Below are 17777 nucleotides of genomic sequence, written 5' to 3'. Positions count from 1 at the left end.
ATACACAAAAGAAGAAGAAAGGGTGGATACACAAAAGAGAATGAACCTGTTTTACCAAAGTCATTTAAATAGTATAGTTAATGCAAGGAAGCTTAGTCAGCTCATAAACTTTGGTTTTTGGTAAATGATAAATATTTATCATTTTATTACAAAAATTTTAAAAGTCCTGGGCCTCCTTGGTGGCGCAAGGTGAGACACACCTCTGCAGCATGAATTTTATCCCTGACCAGCCAGGGAGAAACCCACATGGTGAGGCAGATATTCTCCTGTCTTGCCCACTGCTCCCCTCAGCAGTGTATTTCAGTCTGTCTCTTCTGTTTCCCACTCTGTTTCTGGTGGATCCTGTCATCCCCCGCATATCTGGCCTGTACCCCAGCTCTTGTATGAATAAATAAATAAATCTTTAAAAAAATTTTTAAAAGTCCTTTCCCTAATAAAACTATATTTATTGGTCATATATAAGTATAGGAATCTTTAAAAAAAATATGTCGCTCCTGAGATGACTGTTAGTAAGATAAAGAGAAAAAACATAAGTCATACATCTTTGTTGAAGCACAGGTAAAAAGGAACAAATGAAAAGAGAGATAAAGAAATTAAGAGGCAAATATATAGATACACATAGTTAAAGAGAGAGAATTAAATAGGAAATGATTGACATATTTTAAAAGAGGGAGAGATAGAAATAAGATGAACATCAAAATTCTTAACGTATCAGTAAATGAATTCAGGTATTCATCTATCGACACGTCCAAAATATTAATTTTGTAAATCTTCTGTAATATTAATATTGTAATCTTTTGTAATATTAATACTATAAATCTTCATTGGTATTTTCATTACATTTTGTAAATGCAGTTATTAAAATCAAGCAAAATATATGAAAATCATCAGTCATTTGCCATCAATTTATGTTTTATTCAGCTGTCCTCCAATGAGATCTAAGTAAACCAAATACACTTTCTTTGTTGTCATAAGAATTTTTTTCATTCTTGCTTCTTTTTTTAACATGGAAAAAAATGGAGCAAAGAGAACTATTTGGGGGAAATGTGAGTAGGGTGCACATCTGATGGCCTTAATGTAGAAGGACTCATCTATAATTTTACTGAATCATTAATAATTGCATACTGATATGCATTTCAACCTTCTCTCTTCTTGCTCTCTCTCTAGAACAAATTCCAAGGAATGGTCTTTGATTTTGTAACCAGACAAGTCTTTGATATCAGCATCATGATCCTCATCTGCCTCAACATGGTCACCATGATGGTCGAAACTGACTACCAGAGCAAATATATGACTCTAGTTTTGTCCCGGATCAACCTTGTGTTCATTGTCCTGTTCACTGGAGAATTTGTGCTCAAGCTAATCTCCCTCAGATACTACTACTTCACCATAGGCTGGAATATCTTTGATTTTGTGGTGGTGATTCTCTCCATTGTAGGTAAGAATGGTTTAACTACCAAGAAGTGCAGTTATAGGAAAAGTTCAAAGCTGGACAGCTGTGTAAAAGGGAAGTTAGATCTGAGAATCCTAATGTGTGTAACTCTAAAATTTAGCAAATTTAGCACTATTGTTCATTTTCTTCTAATTAAAGAATGTTGGTATTGTTCAAAAATAGGAAATGCATTTGAGATTTCAGAACTAATCGTTTGTTCATAATTGGCACATTTCATGTGTGCAAATAACTGTTTGTAATATTTGGGTATGAATAATGTTACTTGGGAAGCCACTATAGGGATTATTTTATTTGTTGGATTTTGCAGAAATCCACAGTGGTTTATGATACTGTGGAGTTATGGAATAATACTCTATAATCTTTAATTGCCTATATTAGGGATTGGATCCAAGTTTTTAGTAAAGGTTTATACTCATAACAAATTTGTGTTTTTCACAGACCTTGAAAAGATAAAAGGTTCATATAAGCACGAGATACTCACTGTTTGTTTTCTGTATTTTTCCACAGGAATGTTTCTAGCTGAGCTGATAGAAAAGTATTTTGTATCTCCTACCTTGTTCCGAGTGATCCGTCTGGCCAGGATTGGCAGAATCTTGCGTCTCATCAAAGGGGCCAAGGGGATTCGCACACTGCTCTTTGCTCTGATGATGTCCCTTCCTGCGTTGTTTAACATCGGCCTCTTGCTCTTCCTGGTCATGTTCATCTACGCCATCTTCGGAATGTCCAACTTTGCCTATGTTAAAAAGGAAGCTGGAATTGATGACATGTTCAACTTTGAAACCTTTGGCAACAGCATGATCTGCCTATTCCAGATCACCACCTCTGCCGGCTGGGATGGATTGCTAGCACCTATTCTCAACAGTGCGCCACCCGACTGTGACCCTGACGCTATTCATCCTGGGAGCTCAGTTAAGGGAGACTGCGGGAACCCATCTGTTGGGATTTTCTTTTTTGTCAGTTACATCATCATATCATTTCTGGTCGTGGTGAACATGTACATTGCTGTCATCCTGGAGAACTTCAGTGTTGCCACTGAAGAAAGCGCAGAGCCCCTGAGTGAGGATGACTTTGAGATGTTCTATGAGGTTTGGGAGAAGTTTGACCCAGATGCCACCCAGTTTATAGAGTTCTCCAAGCTCTCTGATTTTGCAGCTGCCCTGGATCCTCCTCTTCTCATAGCAAAACCAAACAAAGTCCAGCTCATTGCCATGGATCTGCCCATGGTCAGTGGAGACCGGATCCATTGTCTGGACATCTTATTTGCCTTTACAAAGCGTGTGTTGGGTGAGAGTGGAGAGATGGATGCCCTCCGAATACAGATGGAAGACCGGTTCATGGCATCGAACCCCTCCAAAGTCTCCTATGAGCCCATTACCACCACTTTGAAACGCAAACAAGAGGAGGTGTCTGCTGCTATCATTCAGCGTAATTTCAGATGTTACCTTTTAAGGCAAAGGTTAAAAAAGGTATCATGTCAGTATAACAAAGAGGCAATTAAAGGGAGGATTGACTTACCTATAAAAGAAGACATGATTATTGACAAATTAAATGGGAACTCCACCCCAGAAAAAACAGATGGAAGTTCCTCTACCACCTCTCCTCCTTCCTATGATAGCGTAACAAAGCCAGACAAAGAAAAGTTTGAGAAAGACAAACCCGAAAAAGAAAGCAAAGGGAAAGAGGGCAGGGAAAATCAAAAGTAAATTATCTTTATGGTCAATTGTTTACAGCCTATGAAGGTAAAACTAATGTGTCAACTGGACTCCCAGAGGAGGTCTATGCCAAACTGACTGTTTTAACACATACTCATGGTCAGTGCCTATAACAAGACAGTGACCTCTCCGTCACTACATCTCTGTGAGTCAGGGTATCAACACTGACAAGAGGTTACTGTTTTTACTACCAGCTGACACTGCTGAGGAGAAACTCAATGGCTACCTAGACTGTAGGGATAGTTGTGCAAAGTGATCATTGTAACTACACCAAACACCTTTAGTACAGTACTTTGCATCCACTCTATTTTTAACTTCCATATCCACCATATTTTTACAAAATTTGTTCTAGTGGATATCCCTAGCACCCAATTCATAGTTTATTCATAATACTATGTCACTATTTTTGTAAATGAGGTTTAAGTTGAAAAAAAAAGTATATAAGAGCCCTGTATAACTACTCCACGAGTCTCTCAAGTAATCAGACTAAAGCATTTTCCCTGAGAGATGAAATTCTTGCTTAAAACTAGGAAAAAATTTACAATGTCAACAATTTCAGGTACTTCCATTTTCTAGACCACTTTAATTTTGAAAGTGTTTTAGTCTGTTATATTTGTTTATATCTAAACAGTTATGTGCCTGTAAAATCTCCTCTACTTTTTAAAGGATTATTTTTATGCAAAGTATTCTGTTTCAGCAAGTGCAAATTTTATTCTAAGTTCCAGAGTTCTATATTTAATTTTGGTTAAATGCCTTTCAAAAAAGTAATCTAATAAATCTGTTCTAGAAAAGTATATCAAGAGTATCACTTTAGAATAGTGGTTCCACTTTCTGCTGCAGTATTGCTTTGCCATCTTCTGCCCTCAGTAAATCTGACATTTTATGTCAATAAAACACCCTCTGTTATGTAAATAGTTATTTTAACCTGTGGTGCATGTTTGGGTATATATATATATCTATATACCTGCACATGGGTATACAGATATATAGATAACCTGATAAACAACTTCTATTAAATCAAATATGTACCACAGGGTATGTGTCTTTTGCGAGCTTCCAACATGGATGTATCTATCCTGTACCATCATTGAACATAAATAGTTTGAAGACTATCACTACTGCATGTTAATATTGCCTATGCTGCTCTATTTTACTCAATCCATTCTTCATAAGTCCTGGTTAGAAGTCACAATTTGGTGGTAGAGTGAATTCAACCAGCTTTTCATTTATTATGTCAAGCAGAATAGCTTGCATTTATTTAAAAGCACCTTTACTTTTGCATTTTTAATTCAATTTAAGTGTCATGTGGTGTCTCTCTAGAGTTCAAAGAAACACCCTGCACACTGCATATTGTCAAAACCTAGACTTCATATTTTGCTAAAAATATGTCCAAAACTTGTTTAAATATAAATAATGTAAAAATATGATCAATTTTATTTGTCGCATTTTGTACATAAGATAATTATTTTCAGGTTGATGACATGGCAATTTATTTACTTTATGCTTTTGCTTTTTATTTTTAATCACAACTCCAAACTTTTGAATCCATAAGACTTTTCAATGGATAATTTCCTAAAATAAAAGTTAGACAATGGGTTTTGTGGATTTCTTTGTTATATAGATATATTTTCTACCATTCCAATAGGAGATACATTGGTCAAAAACTCAAGCCTAGATCATTTTCTACCAACAATGTTTGCCTCAATCTAACCCTTTATTCATGGAAAGTTTTTTTTTACTCAACTTTTGTAGTATTTGCTTATGCAGACTAGTCTTATTTTTTTAATTCCTGCTGCACTAAAGCTATTAGAGATATAACATGGGCTCTGTCCTGTTTAGCCATGAACAAAGTGGCAAAGTTGTGCAATTATCTAACATGATATAAATTTTTGTTTTTTGCACAAACCAAAAGTTTAATGTTAATTCCTTTTATGAAATATTTACTTGTAGTGTATTGATGAACTGCATGCAGGGAATTGCTATTACTTAAAAGGAATGGTGAGCTACGTCATTATTGAGCCAAAAGAATAAATATTTCATTTTTTATTGTATTTAATTTTGGCCTCTGTTTTTTTTTTTAATTATTGGAAGGTTAAAGTATATATAATTGATGAAAGCTGTACTTGATCTGACATTTGGATACATAAAAGTTCACATAAATTTTATAATAACCTAGTGCATTGTTTTTTGTTTTTTTTTCTGGTTTGGTTTTAAATCTTGATTTAAAATCTTCTTAAAATTGGTTTTAAATCTTCTTTTAATAATAGTCTGTTGTTTATTTCCACGATGTCAGCTCATCGTGGGGTAGTGGGTGGTAGGAGGCTGGAGACCCATGGGGTGCTAGTCAGGACAAATGCTTAACCTACCAGGACCTCGGGCCCAGCCGGTAACCACTCTGGGAGATTCTGCTTTTGGTCTGGGATCTTAGTGTCTCAGGCTGCAGGGAGAACAAGAAGCAGGGCCCCAGTCTCCCCCACCTCCCTTCCTCAGGCTTCCAGGTTGGTCTAGCCAGAACAGGGGCTCAGGAGGAGCCCACACTGATGTGAGGGTTCATGAGTGGGTCCAGGTTGGGATCACTGTCAGCCACAGCCTGGCCCGGGTGAGACACGAGGGTAAGGAATAACCTAGTGCACTAAAAAAAACTATTTCAGTTTTGTGAACTTTTGTGTATGCAAAGGATAAAGCACAAATGTTCCAACCTTCAGATTTAATAACAAAAATAGTAGTTGTCTATGGTGGTTGTCAATTTCAATGTACTCCCGTAGCTGTAAGCATTTAATCTCAATTCCTCCCAGTATAATTGGTACCCTCTCCAAATTTCTTGGTAGCTAATGAATGTTACCTACTTTGTCACTTTCATGCATTTTATGAACTAGTTATACATATGGTATTAATGATGCAATGACTGAAAATGTATTTTAACTTTCATTCAGAGTTCCTTTGGTTTATGTCAAGTCAAAATCAAATGCTTAATCTCAGTGGAAAACTCCAGTTGTAATGCATTTTTTTCCAAAGATGAATTGGATCTAAAAATGCATTTCTTGCAGACTGGCCCAACCACTATAGAGAGCTGTATGGAGATTTCTTGACCTACTAAATATAGAGCTTCCATACGATCCAGCAATTCCACTCCAGGTATTTACCCAAAGGACACAGAAACATTAATTCCAAAGGGTATCTGCACCACTATGTTTATAGCAGCACTATTTACAATAGCTAAGCTATGGAAACAACCCATATGCCCAAAAACAGATGACTGGATCAAGAAGATGAGGTACATATGCACAATGGAATATTACTCAGCAATCAAAAAAGATAAACACATGCAGTTTGCAGCAACATGGATGGAGCTAGAAGGGATCATGCTCAGCGAAATAAGTCAGAAAGAAAAAGAAAAATACCAGATGGTCTCACTCATAGCAGGAATTCAGAAAACCTAAATAAGGGACCTATACTCTGATTTCTCTTCAGATCGTATAAATCTTTCGCCTTTTACTAAATAAGGGACCAGGAAAAAGACTAATTAATACAAAGTAAAAATCAAAATCAACAAGCAACTATAAACCAGAGACACACTACGGGGGGTGGGGCGGTGGGAGAGGAAGGATTAGAGTCAAAATAAGGGGGGTGCAATTGTATGGAGAATATAACCAAAATGAAAATGCATACATTATGCAAAAATGAAAAATGATGTAAGAATTATATAAAATAAAATATTAAAAAATAAAACAAAATAAAAATGCATTTAATTTCCTCAACATAAATGATACAAGGTGACTAATTAGAATTCATTGGATTTTCTGTCCAAGTCAACTTTCAGATCTCACCAACACTATAGAGAAATATTACTTTGCAAAAGACTTTTTATGCATTCTATTATATAATCATTACCCAAGTAATCTATGATTGATATGCATTATATCTAATCACCTTCCAAGACAGAAGTCTTTATTCACCAAAAAAGTACATTTGAAAATATACCTATCTAGACAAAGAATATTCTGAAAATACTATTCAGAATATAGAGTTCCTAATATCATTTCATAGATTCTTAAAGTAACTACTTTCACAAGAAAAATCCTTTTATTACTAAACTTCACACAGAACTTTTAAAAATTAGTAGAATTGATCAAGTTGAATATCAATATAATAATAAATTAAGGAAATAAATTCACCAACAAGTGATACAAAATGGTTGCCTTTTAGTAAGGAAAAACCACTCAGACGGTAGGAAAATGTATACTCTGGTTTTCAAGTAATATAGCAAAAAGAAAATCCCTATATAGATTTATACATCTGACTAATTTTCAAATAACTAGGACCCAATAAAATAACATGGCAATCAGTCCTGTGCATTTCAAAGTATCAGTAGTTATCATAAAGAAAACTAGCCATATTTTTTAGAAATGGAAAGTATAAAATGAACTGAAGTAAGAGTTCTGACACTTGATTTTTTAGCAATGTTATTGAAGCAAATTAAATTCTGGCCCCTCAGGCTCCCCTATTGAGCAGGGAGGGTAGACTGGGGATGTTGCCTCTAGTGGGCCTTTAATTCTAAAATTCTATGTTCAAAACAGAGTTGCCTATTAAGAGTTAATAGTTTCCTCTATATTGGCAACAATAAGGAAAATGCATAATGTCAACAGAACCTTTTAAGACATTATTCAGGTAACTTTCAATAGACAGAAATAATATTTGGCCTGGACTGTAGACCAATTAAGAAAAAAAAAAAACTTCATGTCCTCAAAGACTTTCTACCACAAAGGCGAAGAATGTTTTAGATAATTGGAAACATGACTATTCTGCCTTCTTTACAGGTTCCTAAACCAACATCTGTTATATAACAGGAGAAATTAAAACAAAGGAATCATTACTCTTTGTAAAACTGTCTCACACCACAAGTGTATTTACTTCTTTATCTATAGTTAACATTTGCAAAAAAAATTAAAATGAAAAATAAAATATTTGGGCCTCCCCTGGTGGCGCAGCAGTTGAGCACTGGGCTGTGAGGCTGCCCAAAGCTTCTGCAGCGCCGGTTCTATCACCGGCCGTCAGCAAGGGTCCCACATGGCACGACAGACCTCTCCTGCCATGCCCGCTACTCCCCTCAGCAGTATATTTTGTCAGTCTGCCTGTTCTGTTCCCCGCTCTGGCTCTGGTGAATTCTTTCACCCTCCCATGCTTCTGACTGTACCCAGTGCTTATATAAGTAAAAAAATAAAATAAAATTAAATTAATATTTGCCTCAAGACTTCAAGTATTTGGACTTAAGCCTTGTAATCCCCACAGTACAATTTTCAATTATAAAAGAAAAAGATACACATTTCATGTACTAAGTGTCTAGAACATTTTACTTTTTTCACAGAGAAAAGAACTAATGATTTGATGCATCTAAACTTTTGTTGTCATTGATTTCTAAGGGCCTTTTTTTTTTGTCAGCAGTTTTTCTCCTCTCATTTTCTATCTAGAATCTCTCTGTTCTCTAACAATTCTGCTAACTGACATACTGATGTACATGTCTGAAGCATTCAAAACCTGACAGCACCCCAATACTCAGAGAATGAATATCCTATTATTATTGAATGAAAAAAAAAACCCTACATAGTCTGCCCCTCACATACCCCACTTCTAGTATCTACCATTGGCCACCACACCACAGCACATGCCCCTCTCCCACAGAACCACATCATCTTCAATTTTACATTTTGACATCTCTTCTGTCTTAGCACATGTTCTCACTGATGCCTGAAATGTCTTTTCCTCTCTTTTTCCTGTGACAAACTGTTGCTTATCTTTTAATAACCGACCCAAATATCACCATCTATTAGGAAGTGCCCTCATATTTCCTCTTTTAGACCAAATCATTTCTTCTCAGACATTCTAAAGTGCATCTGTGATGGTGTTTATCAGCCCATGTTGCAGTCTTTCTTTTAACAGACTGTAGTACATGCAAGATATGGGACACACCTCATTGATTTTTCTCATCCTTCTTTCTTGTGTTAGCAATGATTAGCCAAGTATCAGTAGCTCTTAGTATTTAGATAAACTGCTACCAGCTCCATTGTGTATATGTACCACATCTTGATCCAGTCATCTATTTTTGGACATTTGGATTTTTTCCATAGCTTACCTATTGTAAATAGTGCTGCAATAAACATAGGCATGCAGGTGTCCTTTTGAATTACTGGGTTTGTGGCCTTTGGGTAGATACCAAGGAGTAGAATTGCTGGATCATATGGAAGCTCCATTTTTAGTAGTTTGAGGAACCTTCACACAGCTTTCCATAGTAGTTGGACCAGTTTGCACTCCCATCAGCAGTGTAGGAGAGTTCCTTTTTCTCCACATCATCGCCAACATTTGTTCTTGCTAGTTTTTTTTTTAATACATACCATTTTGACTGCTGTAAGGTGGTACCTCATTGTGGTTTTGATTTGCATTTCCCTGATTACAAGTGATGTTGAACATTTTTTTCATATGCCTGTTGGCCATTTGCATTTCTTCTTTGGAAATGTGTCTTTTTAGCTCTTCTACCCATTTTTGGTTTGGGTTGTTTACTTTGTTTTTGTTGAGTCTCATTAGCTCTTTATAGATCTCTGTGATCAGTCCCTTATCATTAATGTTGTGTGCAAAAATTTTCTCCCAATCAATGGGGTATCTTTTATGCTCAGTGAAATAAGCCAGAAAAAAAATTGGATGGTTTCATTTATAGGAGGAATGTAGAGGAACCAAATAAAGGATCAGGAAAAAAAGTAACTGCTATAAAGTAAAAATCAAAACCAACAGGCAACCAGAGACCAGAGACATCCTGTAGGGGAGGAGGAAGGAGAAGGATCAAGACAGGGGTGGAAAGGGCACAAGGGACTATGGTGATGGTGCACAGGATAAATTGGTGGTGGGAATTTCATGGGGAAATCATACATTTTACAAACAGGAAGGATGATGTAATAAATATATTTAAAAAAGTGAGTGAAAAACAAAAAACCCAGAAATATTGCTAGTATTGATTGATTGATTCTTAGGCACACATAGAAGTATTTAAGTGCCAAACAATGAAATCAAAAAATTTTCTCAATCCTTACTGAGGATGACTCTGAAATTTAGTATCATTTAAATTCTGATAATTCACCTTCACAATCAGTTAAAGATATACATATATCTTTCAAAAACTTTATACCTTACAACTAGGTTTATAAGTAATATATATTACCTAACAAAAATTACTAAAACAAAAAACTTCATTAATTCTACCAGTGAAATAGCAATTTTATTCAGTTGTCCTCAGTTAGAAATATGTTACAGGGATAAAAACAAAGGTTTTACTTCATTATCTTAATTATGTAGATATTTTTCATTGTAATAATTCAAGAGCACACTGATAATACACTGATGATGCTAGGATTTTGCTTGGAGGATATCTATTTCCATCATATAATAAAAAACCTATCCTGAAATTATCTTATCATAAAATATGTAGAATTGAAATAAAGTATTTTTAAAGGATCATTCTAATGTGTGGTTGAGTTTATAAGAAAGCAAGAGAAATTCCCTGAGGCTGTTAGAGAAAGACATACAAACACTGAAGTCAGAGGCTACTCTGTGGACTTCTGTTGATCCCAGGAACTATAAGTTGGTTTTAAGTTCCTGAATACAGGAAATGGATGACAAAGACTTGAATCCAATATAAATTAGATATTCTGAATAAACTCAAGACCCACAAAATGCTACATTAAAAAAAATTAAGCATATTGCAATTGTATGGGGAATATGAAAATAAAATTTATTTAAAAAAATTAAGCATGCTTTAAAATGTCTTAAATCTGCAAAAGCAGGTAGATAAGCAACGTGGCACACAAATTTTTCTATCTTCTCTTAGTTCTGGGTTTATGGGAAAAGTCTCTCTTGAGATTCATAGCCAAAGGCCCAGAATTAACCTGAATTTATGACTCAAATTCACAATATCGGCCCAGTACAAAATGCTGTATGTCAAAATTTAATTTAAAACAGACACAATTGGGCCTCCCTGGTGGCGCAGCGGTTGAGCGCTGGGTTGCAAAGCTGCCCGCGGCCTCTGCAGCGCCAGTTCGATCCCCGGCTGCTCCCCGGCCACCAGAGGAGGGTCCCACATGGCGCGCAGACCTCTCCTGCCGCCCGCTGCTCCCCTCAGCAGTGTGCTTCGGTCCTTCTGCCTGCTCTGCTCCCCGCTCTGGCTCTGGTGAATTCTCTCACCCTCCCGTGCTTGTATAAATAAATAAACCCATTGCTTGTATAAATAAATAAATAAATAAATAAATAAATAAATAAATAAATAAATAAATAAATAAATAAATAAATAAATCTTAAAAAAAAAAAATAAAAATAAAATAAAACAGACACAATTGCTAATGGTTCTAGGCTTTTGGCAGAACCCAACCAAAATCCTTTCTAAAAGACCACAGTGCAGGGCCTCCCCGGTGGCGCAGCGGTTGAGCACTGGGTTGCGAAGCTGCCCGCAGCCTCTGCAGCGCTGGTTCGAATCCCGGCCCCTGGGCAAGGGTCCCACATGGCTGGCAGACCTCTCCTGCCTCCCGCTGCTCCCCTTAGCAGTGTTCTTCGTCAGTCTGCCTGCTCTGCTCACCGCTCTGGCTCTGGTGAATTCTCTCACCCTCCCGCACTTCTGACTGTACCCAGTGCTTGTATAAATAAATTAAAAAATTTTAAAAAAAAAAAAAAAGAAAGACCACAGTGCAGCCCAGACCTCAGAGTTCCCACAAATAAAGTTCAAGAAGCAAGCAGTCACAATAACAACTCAAATAATTAAACAAATGTAAGAAAACAGCCACAGAATAAGAGTGGGGAGAAAACGCCCATGTAGTCTTCAGATATAAGATATAAGGATACTTAACAATATTAAAAAAGTAAAACAAAGGAGGGGTTAAAATATGTATAGTAAGTGAGAGATAAAAAATTATGAGACTATCTTCTTTGATTTGAATGCAATTCAATTAGGACTCTAATATTTTAGAATAAATTTGGAGGCTCAAAAATGCATGTCTATCTTCTTTTCCTGGAAATGGTGAGGTAGTCAACATTGGCAGACTAATGTTCTCATAGATAACAAGTATAAATTCTGGTCAAAAAGAAATAATCTTTAGGTACTAGAGAGGGACTGAAAAAAGTCAGAAAATTGGAAATGGCTCTGAATGAGTTTACTGTTTATTATGACTTTTATCTGAGGTCAGAACCCAGTCAACACTAAACTGAAATTTATATTAAAATCTGCAGTCTTACTTGAGAAATCAGAAGACAGAGTTTGACACATGCAAAGTAGTTGGAAATAACAGAACCACAGGAAGGAAACTAAATTCAGCATAGAAACTGCCCAATTTTCTAGCAGCCCCCTAAACTTTGCATTTGTGAGACAGATTTAAAGCAATCATGCAAAGAATTGAAGATTCAGAGTTTCCAAATGCAGGAAAGATAAACTCTGGAGGTAAGCTCAGCCAATATTCTTCAGAAGAAGAAAAGAGAAACAAGAAAATCTCAAAGATATCTTTACAATACTCAAAAGAAAACAAAAACAATGGCAAGCTACATGTTGGATTTAACAAGCCAAAAATTCCAAAGCACTGATTTCATTATATTCAGATTGTATAAGAATATATCAAATCTGAAAACACACTTCTTTATAACTTTTGAAAGAAATAAAATGAAAAGTACAAAATAGAATGTACAAAAATATGACACTATAGAAATTGTCAGGTGAAGCTAAAATAGTACTTACAAGTAAATCTATAGTCAGAAATCCTTATATAAGTATATAAAAAGGTAGAAAACGCAGTGAACCTAGGAATAATTTAAAACCAAGAAAATAATTTCAAGGAAACTATAAGCAAGGAGAGAGATGATTGCTTGATTGATTGATGGATATAAAAGTTCATGAAATACAAAAAAAAATGCAATAGAATGAACAAAGACTAGTGTTGGTTGTTAGAAATAAAATTAATATATTTTAAACCTCTGGCAAGATTGATCAAAAAAGGTAAGCTGTAGGAGAAATATAAAGGGAACAAAATTATGGTTTATTGCTGAGATTGAAATAATTACAGTAACAGGATAAAATATATTAAATTGGTTTATTTCCAACGTTTTGAAAAACAGACAAAAGTAATACATTCTGAAATAAACAGCACTCCGACACTGAAAATAAAATTACAAAAAACTTTAGCTTCTAAATTAATGTTTTATTGAAATCCCTCCTCCCCTTACAAAGAGATACTAGACACATATAAGGTTCCAAATTTCGAGCAAAGTAAGCCTTGATACCAAACCTAGACAAGGACAGTAACAGAATGAAAAAAAAATATTGGCCAATTTTACATAAATGAAAAAATAATATATGTAATATGTATTTTACCTATATAAACCAGATCTAGCAATGCATTAAAAATGTCAAACAGTTGAATCTTCTGGAATGGCAGCGTAAGAAAGAGAAGTCTCTTACCAGCAAAACAACCATTTAAGTGGTGGAAATTATACAGAATAAATGTTTAAGGCCTCTGGACACTGTCCTAAGGACAGACAACAAATGGAGAAACAAACTTAAGAAAATCTAAGTATCAGTGAGAAGAGTCAGGTTCTGTGTCAGCTGAGCCACAACTCATCCTTTTCCCCGACCCCAGTCTCATATTATACGAGCTTGAACCTGGGGGATATAAGAGCACAAGTCCGCCTTGGCTCCTAGTGTTAAGTTCATGGAAGAGGAGGCAGGGCAGGCCATAGCAATGGAGCTCCGGAGCAGTTTCCTGAGGGCACTAATTTTATTTGGAATAAAAAAATACAGATTTCCTTATCAAGGGTATTACTGGAAACTAAAATAATTAATAAATTAATAATTTAACAGTATTAAATAATTTAACATTATTTAAAGTAGTTTAATAGTCCCACGCTACAAGCAAATCAGTCAAGCAGCCAGAAGTTTAATAAGTCGGGCTAGAAAAGAAAAAACCAAAATGAGCCACCTTAGGTCGCAGCCAATTCTGTGGCCAAGAAGTCTGTATGTATGCACTGAGATTCACCTTACTCAGGAGAAATCAGAACAAGACATGGGGCAGACACGAAAACACTCCCCAAATGACACACAAATCCACAAATATAGCACGGAAGGCTCATTTACACAAGAACTTTTAAATACATTTGGTCAAACACTGAATGAACATAAACTATCTTGATCCAGCGGTGACTCCAAAGGGGCTCGAAATAAAAATAAATTTAGACTCATCCCTAGCAGTCTGAAAGACTACACATGTCCAAAGTTGTGCTTTCTCAGGATCACAGAGAACTTTCTGCTACTGGTCCTTGGCTGAAGGGCCAAAAATCCAAACTCTCTGAACTGCCGGAAGGGACACACACACATCAAAGGCAAAAGGTCAAAATCTAACTGGCTAAGGGGCCTTTCACCAAAAATTGGCCAGTACTGACCCAAGGGCAACCCCAAGCTATTCGGGCTAAGAGGTAAAAAAAGGAAAACAACCTGAGCAGGGAAATCAGAGGCTGCAAACTGTAGAGGAAATAGACTTCACAAAACCTGTTCTGCCAAATCACTAAAGAAACAATAAACACCAAGCAGCAACAACCACCTTAAAGGGCAGGAGGAGTAAGAAATCTGAGTTGAAGAACCTAGTAATGTAACAGGGTGGTCCCAGGAAAGGGGGAGGTTCCCTGCCCCACCCAAGGGAGGGTGGAGCTGAGCAGGAGGAGGAGAAGGAGAAGAAGAGACTGAGGAAGGAAGGAAGCAAGATGGAGCCAGGAGACCTGGAGGAGGCGCATGGAGCCTAGAGACATGTGAAGAAACTGCGCTTGTCTTTTGGTCGTGGACTGGGTGACACAGATGTGGGTGAGACCCGTGGGGAGGTGACAATGGCAGCTTTTATCTGGATGTTGATTTTGCTCTTTTCCTTCCGGGCTTGTCCGGTTGTTTGTGACCCTTTTCTGTGGGTCCCCACTGGAAGATGTTTTAGACTTGTGGCAGGCTTTGGGGCCTTGCTCTGGGCCGACCCCATATGGATGGAGTTTTACCCACGAGGGGATGGGTAACTTTGGGTGCTTCATTTAGAAACTAGACTCTTTGCCTCACCTGTATTGTTTCCTAGTTTTTATTAAAGATCCTTCCCATTAAAGTGTCATATGTTTTGTGTTGATGCGGCGGATGGCAGAACCCATTTAGAATAGGCAGGTTTGCGGGGTTTGGGCTGCCCCTCTCCCTGTCCTATAACAGTAACTGTAGTAAAAAAATTCACTAGAGGGATTCCACGGTGAATGTGAGTTGGCAGAACAAAAACAATCAGTAAAATTGAGTATTGATCAATAGAGATTACAAACTAAAGAACAGAGAGAGAAAAAAAACGAAGAAAAATAGACATCCTCAGAGATATGTCAGACACCATAAAGCACACTATAAAGTAATGGCAGTGCCAAAAGGAGAAAGGAAAAAAAAAAACATTTGAAGAAATAATGATTGAAAACTTTCCAAATTACATTAGAAAAAGAAAAGAATATATACATATATATATATGAAGGTAAGTGTTGGTGAGCATATGGAGAAATTGGCATTTGTGCACAATATTGGTGGGAATGCAAAATGATGCAGCTGCTATGGAATACATATGGAAGTTCCTCAAAAAATTAAAATACTATATGATCTATCAATCACAGTTCTGGTTATTTACCCAAAGGAACTGGAATAGGGATATTAAAAAGATATTAGTATTCCTATTTTCATTACAGCAATATTCACAATAGTTAAGATGTGGAAACAAACTTAAATGCTCATATTGATACGTGAATGAATAAAGACAAATTGGCTTAAACATACAATGGAACGCTATTCAGGAAAAAGGTTTTGCCATATAACACAATACAAATAAATCTTGAGGACATTACACTACATGAATGAAGCCTCAAGTACAGCATGAAATACCTAAAATTGCCAAATTAAATTGATTCAAGGATTAAAATGGCAGTCACCGGGGCCTAGCAGTGAAGGAATTGGGGAGTTACTAATTAACAGGCCTGAAACCTCAGTTAAGCAAGATGAAAAAGTTCTAGACAATAATGTAGTTTACACTTAAAAAATTGTTGAGGGTGTTAGGGGGAAATGATGTCCTGAGTTAATCCCATACAGGCTTTGTGGACCCCACCCCCACTCCAGACTAAAGCCATCAAGACTCTGGGAAAGACAAATCCCATCACCACCAAGGGAGGGTGGCTGGGACCTGAGGGTGGAGTTGGGCAGCCAGGTTGGATATAAAAAACCAAACACGTGGGCTTTGGTCTCTCTCTGGCTCGTGATCGCTCGCCTCCTGGCTTCACCGCTCCTGGCTGGCGGCCAACTCAGAGCGCCATTTTGGGATTCCTGATCGGCGGATTGGGTAGGACTCATTTAAAACTTTGTCTCCCACTTTTCTCCCAGAGCTGTACATTTCCCCTTCCCTTGTAAATAAACCTTTTATTAACCTTTCACGTGTGCCTGCAGTAGAGCATTGATAAGTCCTTTTAAGCGCGCGGGTGAGGACCCACAGTCAGGCACCCCGTTTTGTATCGGGGTTGCTCTACAACAAGGGTAGATCTCATGTGAACTGTTCTTACCACAATAAAATAAAAAAATACAATATTATGAGACTATATAGATGGCATATAGGCTTTTTCTGTAAATGTTCTGTATGTATTTTCAAAAATATATACTCTGCAATTGTGAGGTACAGAGATCTACATATTTAATCATCTCTGTATTCACTGAGTTGTGTGCTTATTCTATCAATTATTGAAAAAAATAAATTTCAACGTCCTATATTATATAATTGTGGCTTTTCCTATTTCTCCTTAAATTTACTCAACTTTCTCGTACCTAGCCCAGGATTCAGAGGTCAAAAGAACATCCAGAGGGTGGTGACCTGCAGGATTAGCCGAACACCAGCAAGGTGGAGCTGCACATAGGTCTGATTCTGGCACACGAGGAGGTAGAGGTAATCTGGCGAGAGCGAGAAGAATCGCGGGCCTCAGGCTGCTCTGCGCAGCACCGGGCAGAACTGAGCACATTTATTGGGGCCATGTGCTACCCCTTAAACCTAAAATAACATGGCAGCAGCTTCCGTTCTGCTTGTGGGCAATGCTGAGCCAAGGTCATGGCGGAAAGGGAATGCTGGGAAACGTAGTTCCAGCTGATGTTAATTCAAGATCAAGAAAAGGCAGCACCTGAGGCTAAGGAGGGGTCCCTGACCCAAGGCAGACTTGAGGCAAATTGTAAATCACTAGATTCAGGGTGCTACACTCTCAACACGAGGTATGAGACTTCCTTGATAGAAAGCAGAAGGAAGGTAACTGCCAGCCAGTTAGTACCAGATCCAGCAGGACCCCGGTATCTGAGGTTTTCGCTCTCCTCGTTTTTAGTTACCCGTGGTGAATCTCCGTTTGAAAGAATTAGGAAAAAATAAGGTATTTGAAGAAATGGGACTAAATTCGTATAACTTTTATTGAACGATATGGTTATGATTATTCTAGTTTTCATTATGATTGTTAATCGCTTACTGTGCATACCTTACAAGTGAAAATTTATCACAAGTATGTATGTATAAGAA

The 17777-nt window shown here is 37.0% G+C and overlaps 1 protein-coding gene across 1 annotated transcript in view; it reads left to right on the top strand.

Annotated features, from left to right (window-relative positions):
• The window catches only part of SCN3A (sodium voltage-gated channel alpha subunit 3), an 83063-nt gene extending 78508 nt beyond the window's left edge, over positions 1 to 4555 (top strand). Inside the window, exons 26-27 of the mRNA XM_054699808.1 lie at positions 1168 to 1438; positions 1961 to 4555. Of these exons, the coding sequence (XP_054555783.1) occupies positions 1168 to 1438; positions 1961 to 3156 (1467 nt within the window). The 3' untranslated portion in view covers positions 3157 to 4555. The remainder of the gene's footprint in view (positions 1 to 1167; positions 1439 to 1960) is intronic.
• Positions 4556 to 17777: the final 13222 nt, after the last annotated feature.

This window comes from Talpa occidentalis, unplaced genomic scaffold (assembly GCF_014898055.3).
Source record: "Talpa occidentalis isolate TD23 unplaced genomic scaffold, MPIMG_talOcc4v2.1 talOcc4.3, whole genome shotgun sequence".
Taxonomy (NCBI): Eukaryota; Metazoa; Chordata; class Mammalia; order Eulipotyphla; family Talpidae; genus Talpa; species Talpa occidentalis.
Note: the sequence above shows the minus strand (reverse complement) of the source record. Positions and strands in the feature narration are given on the sequence as shown.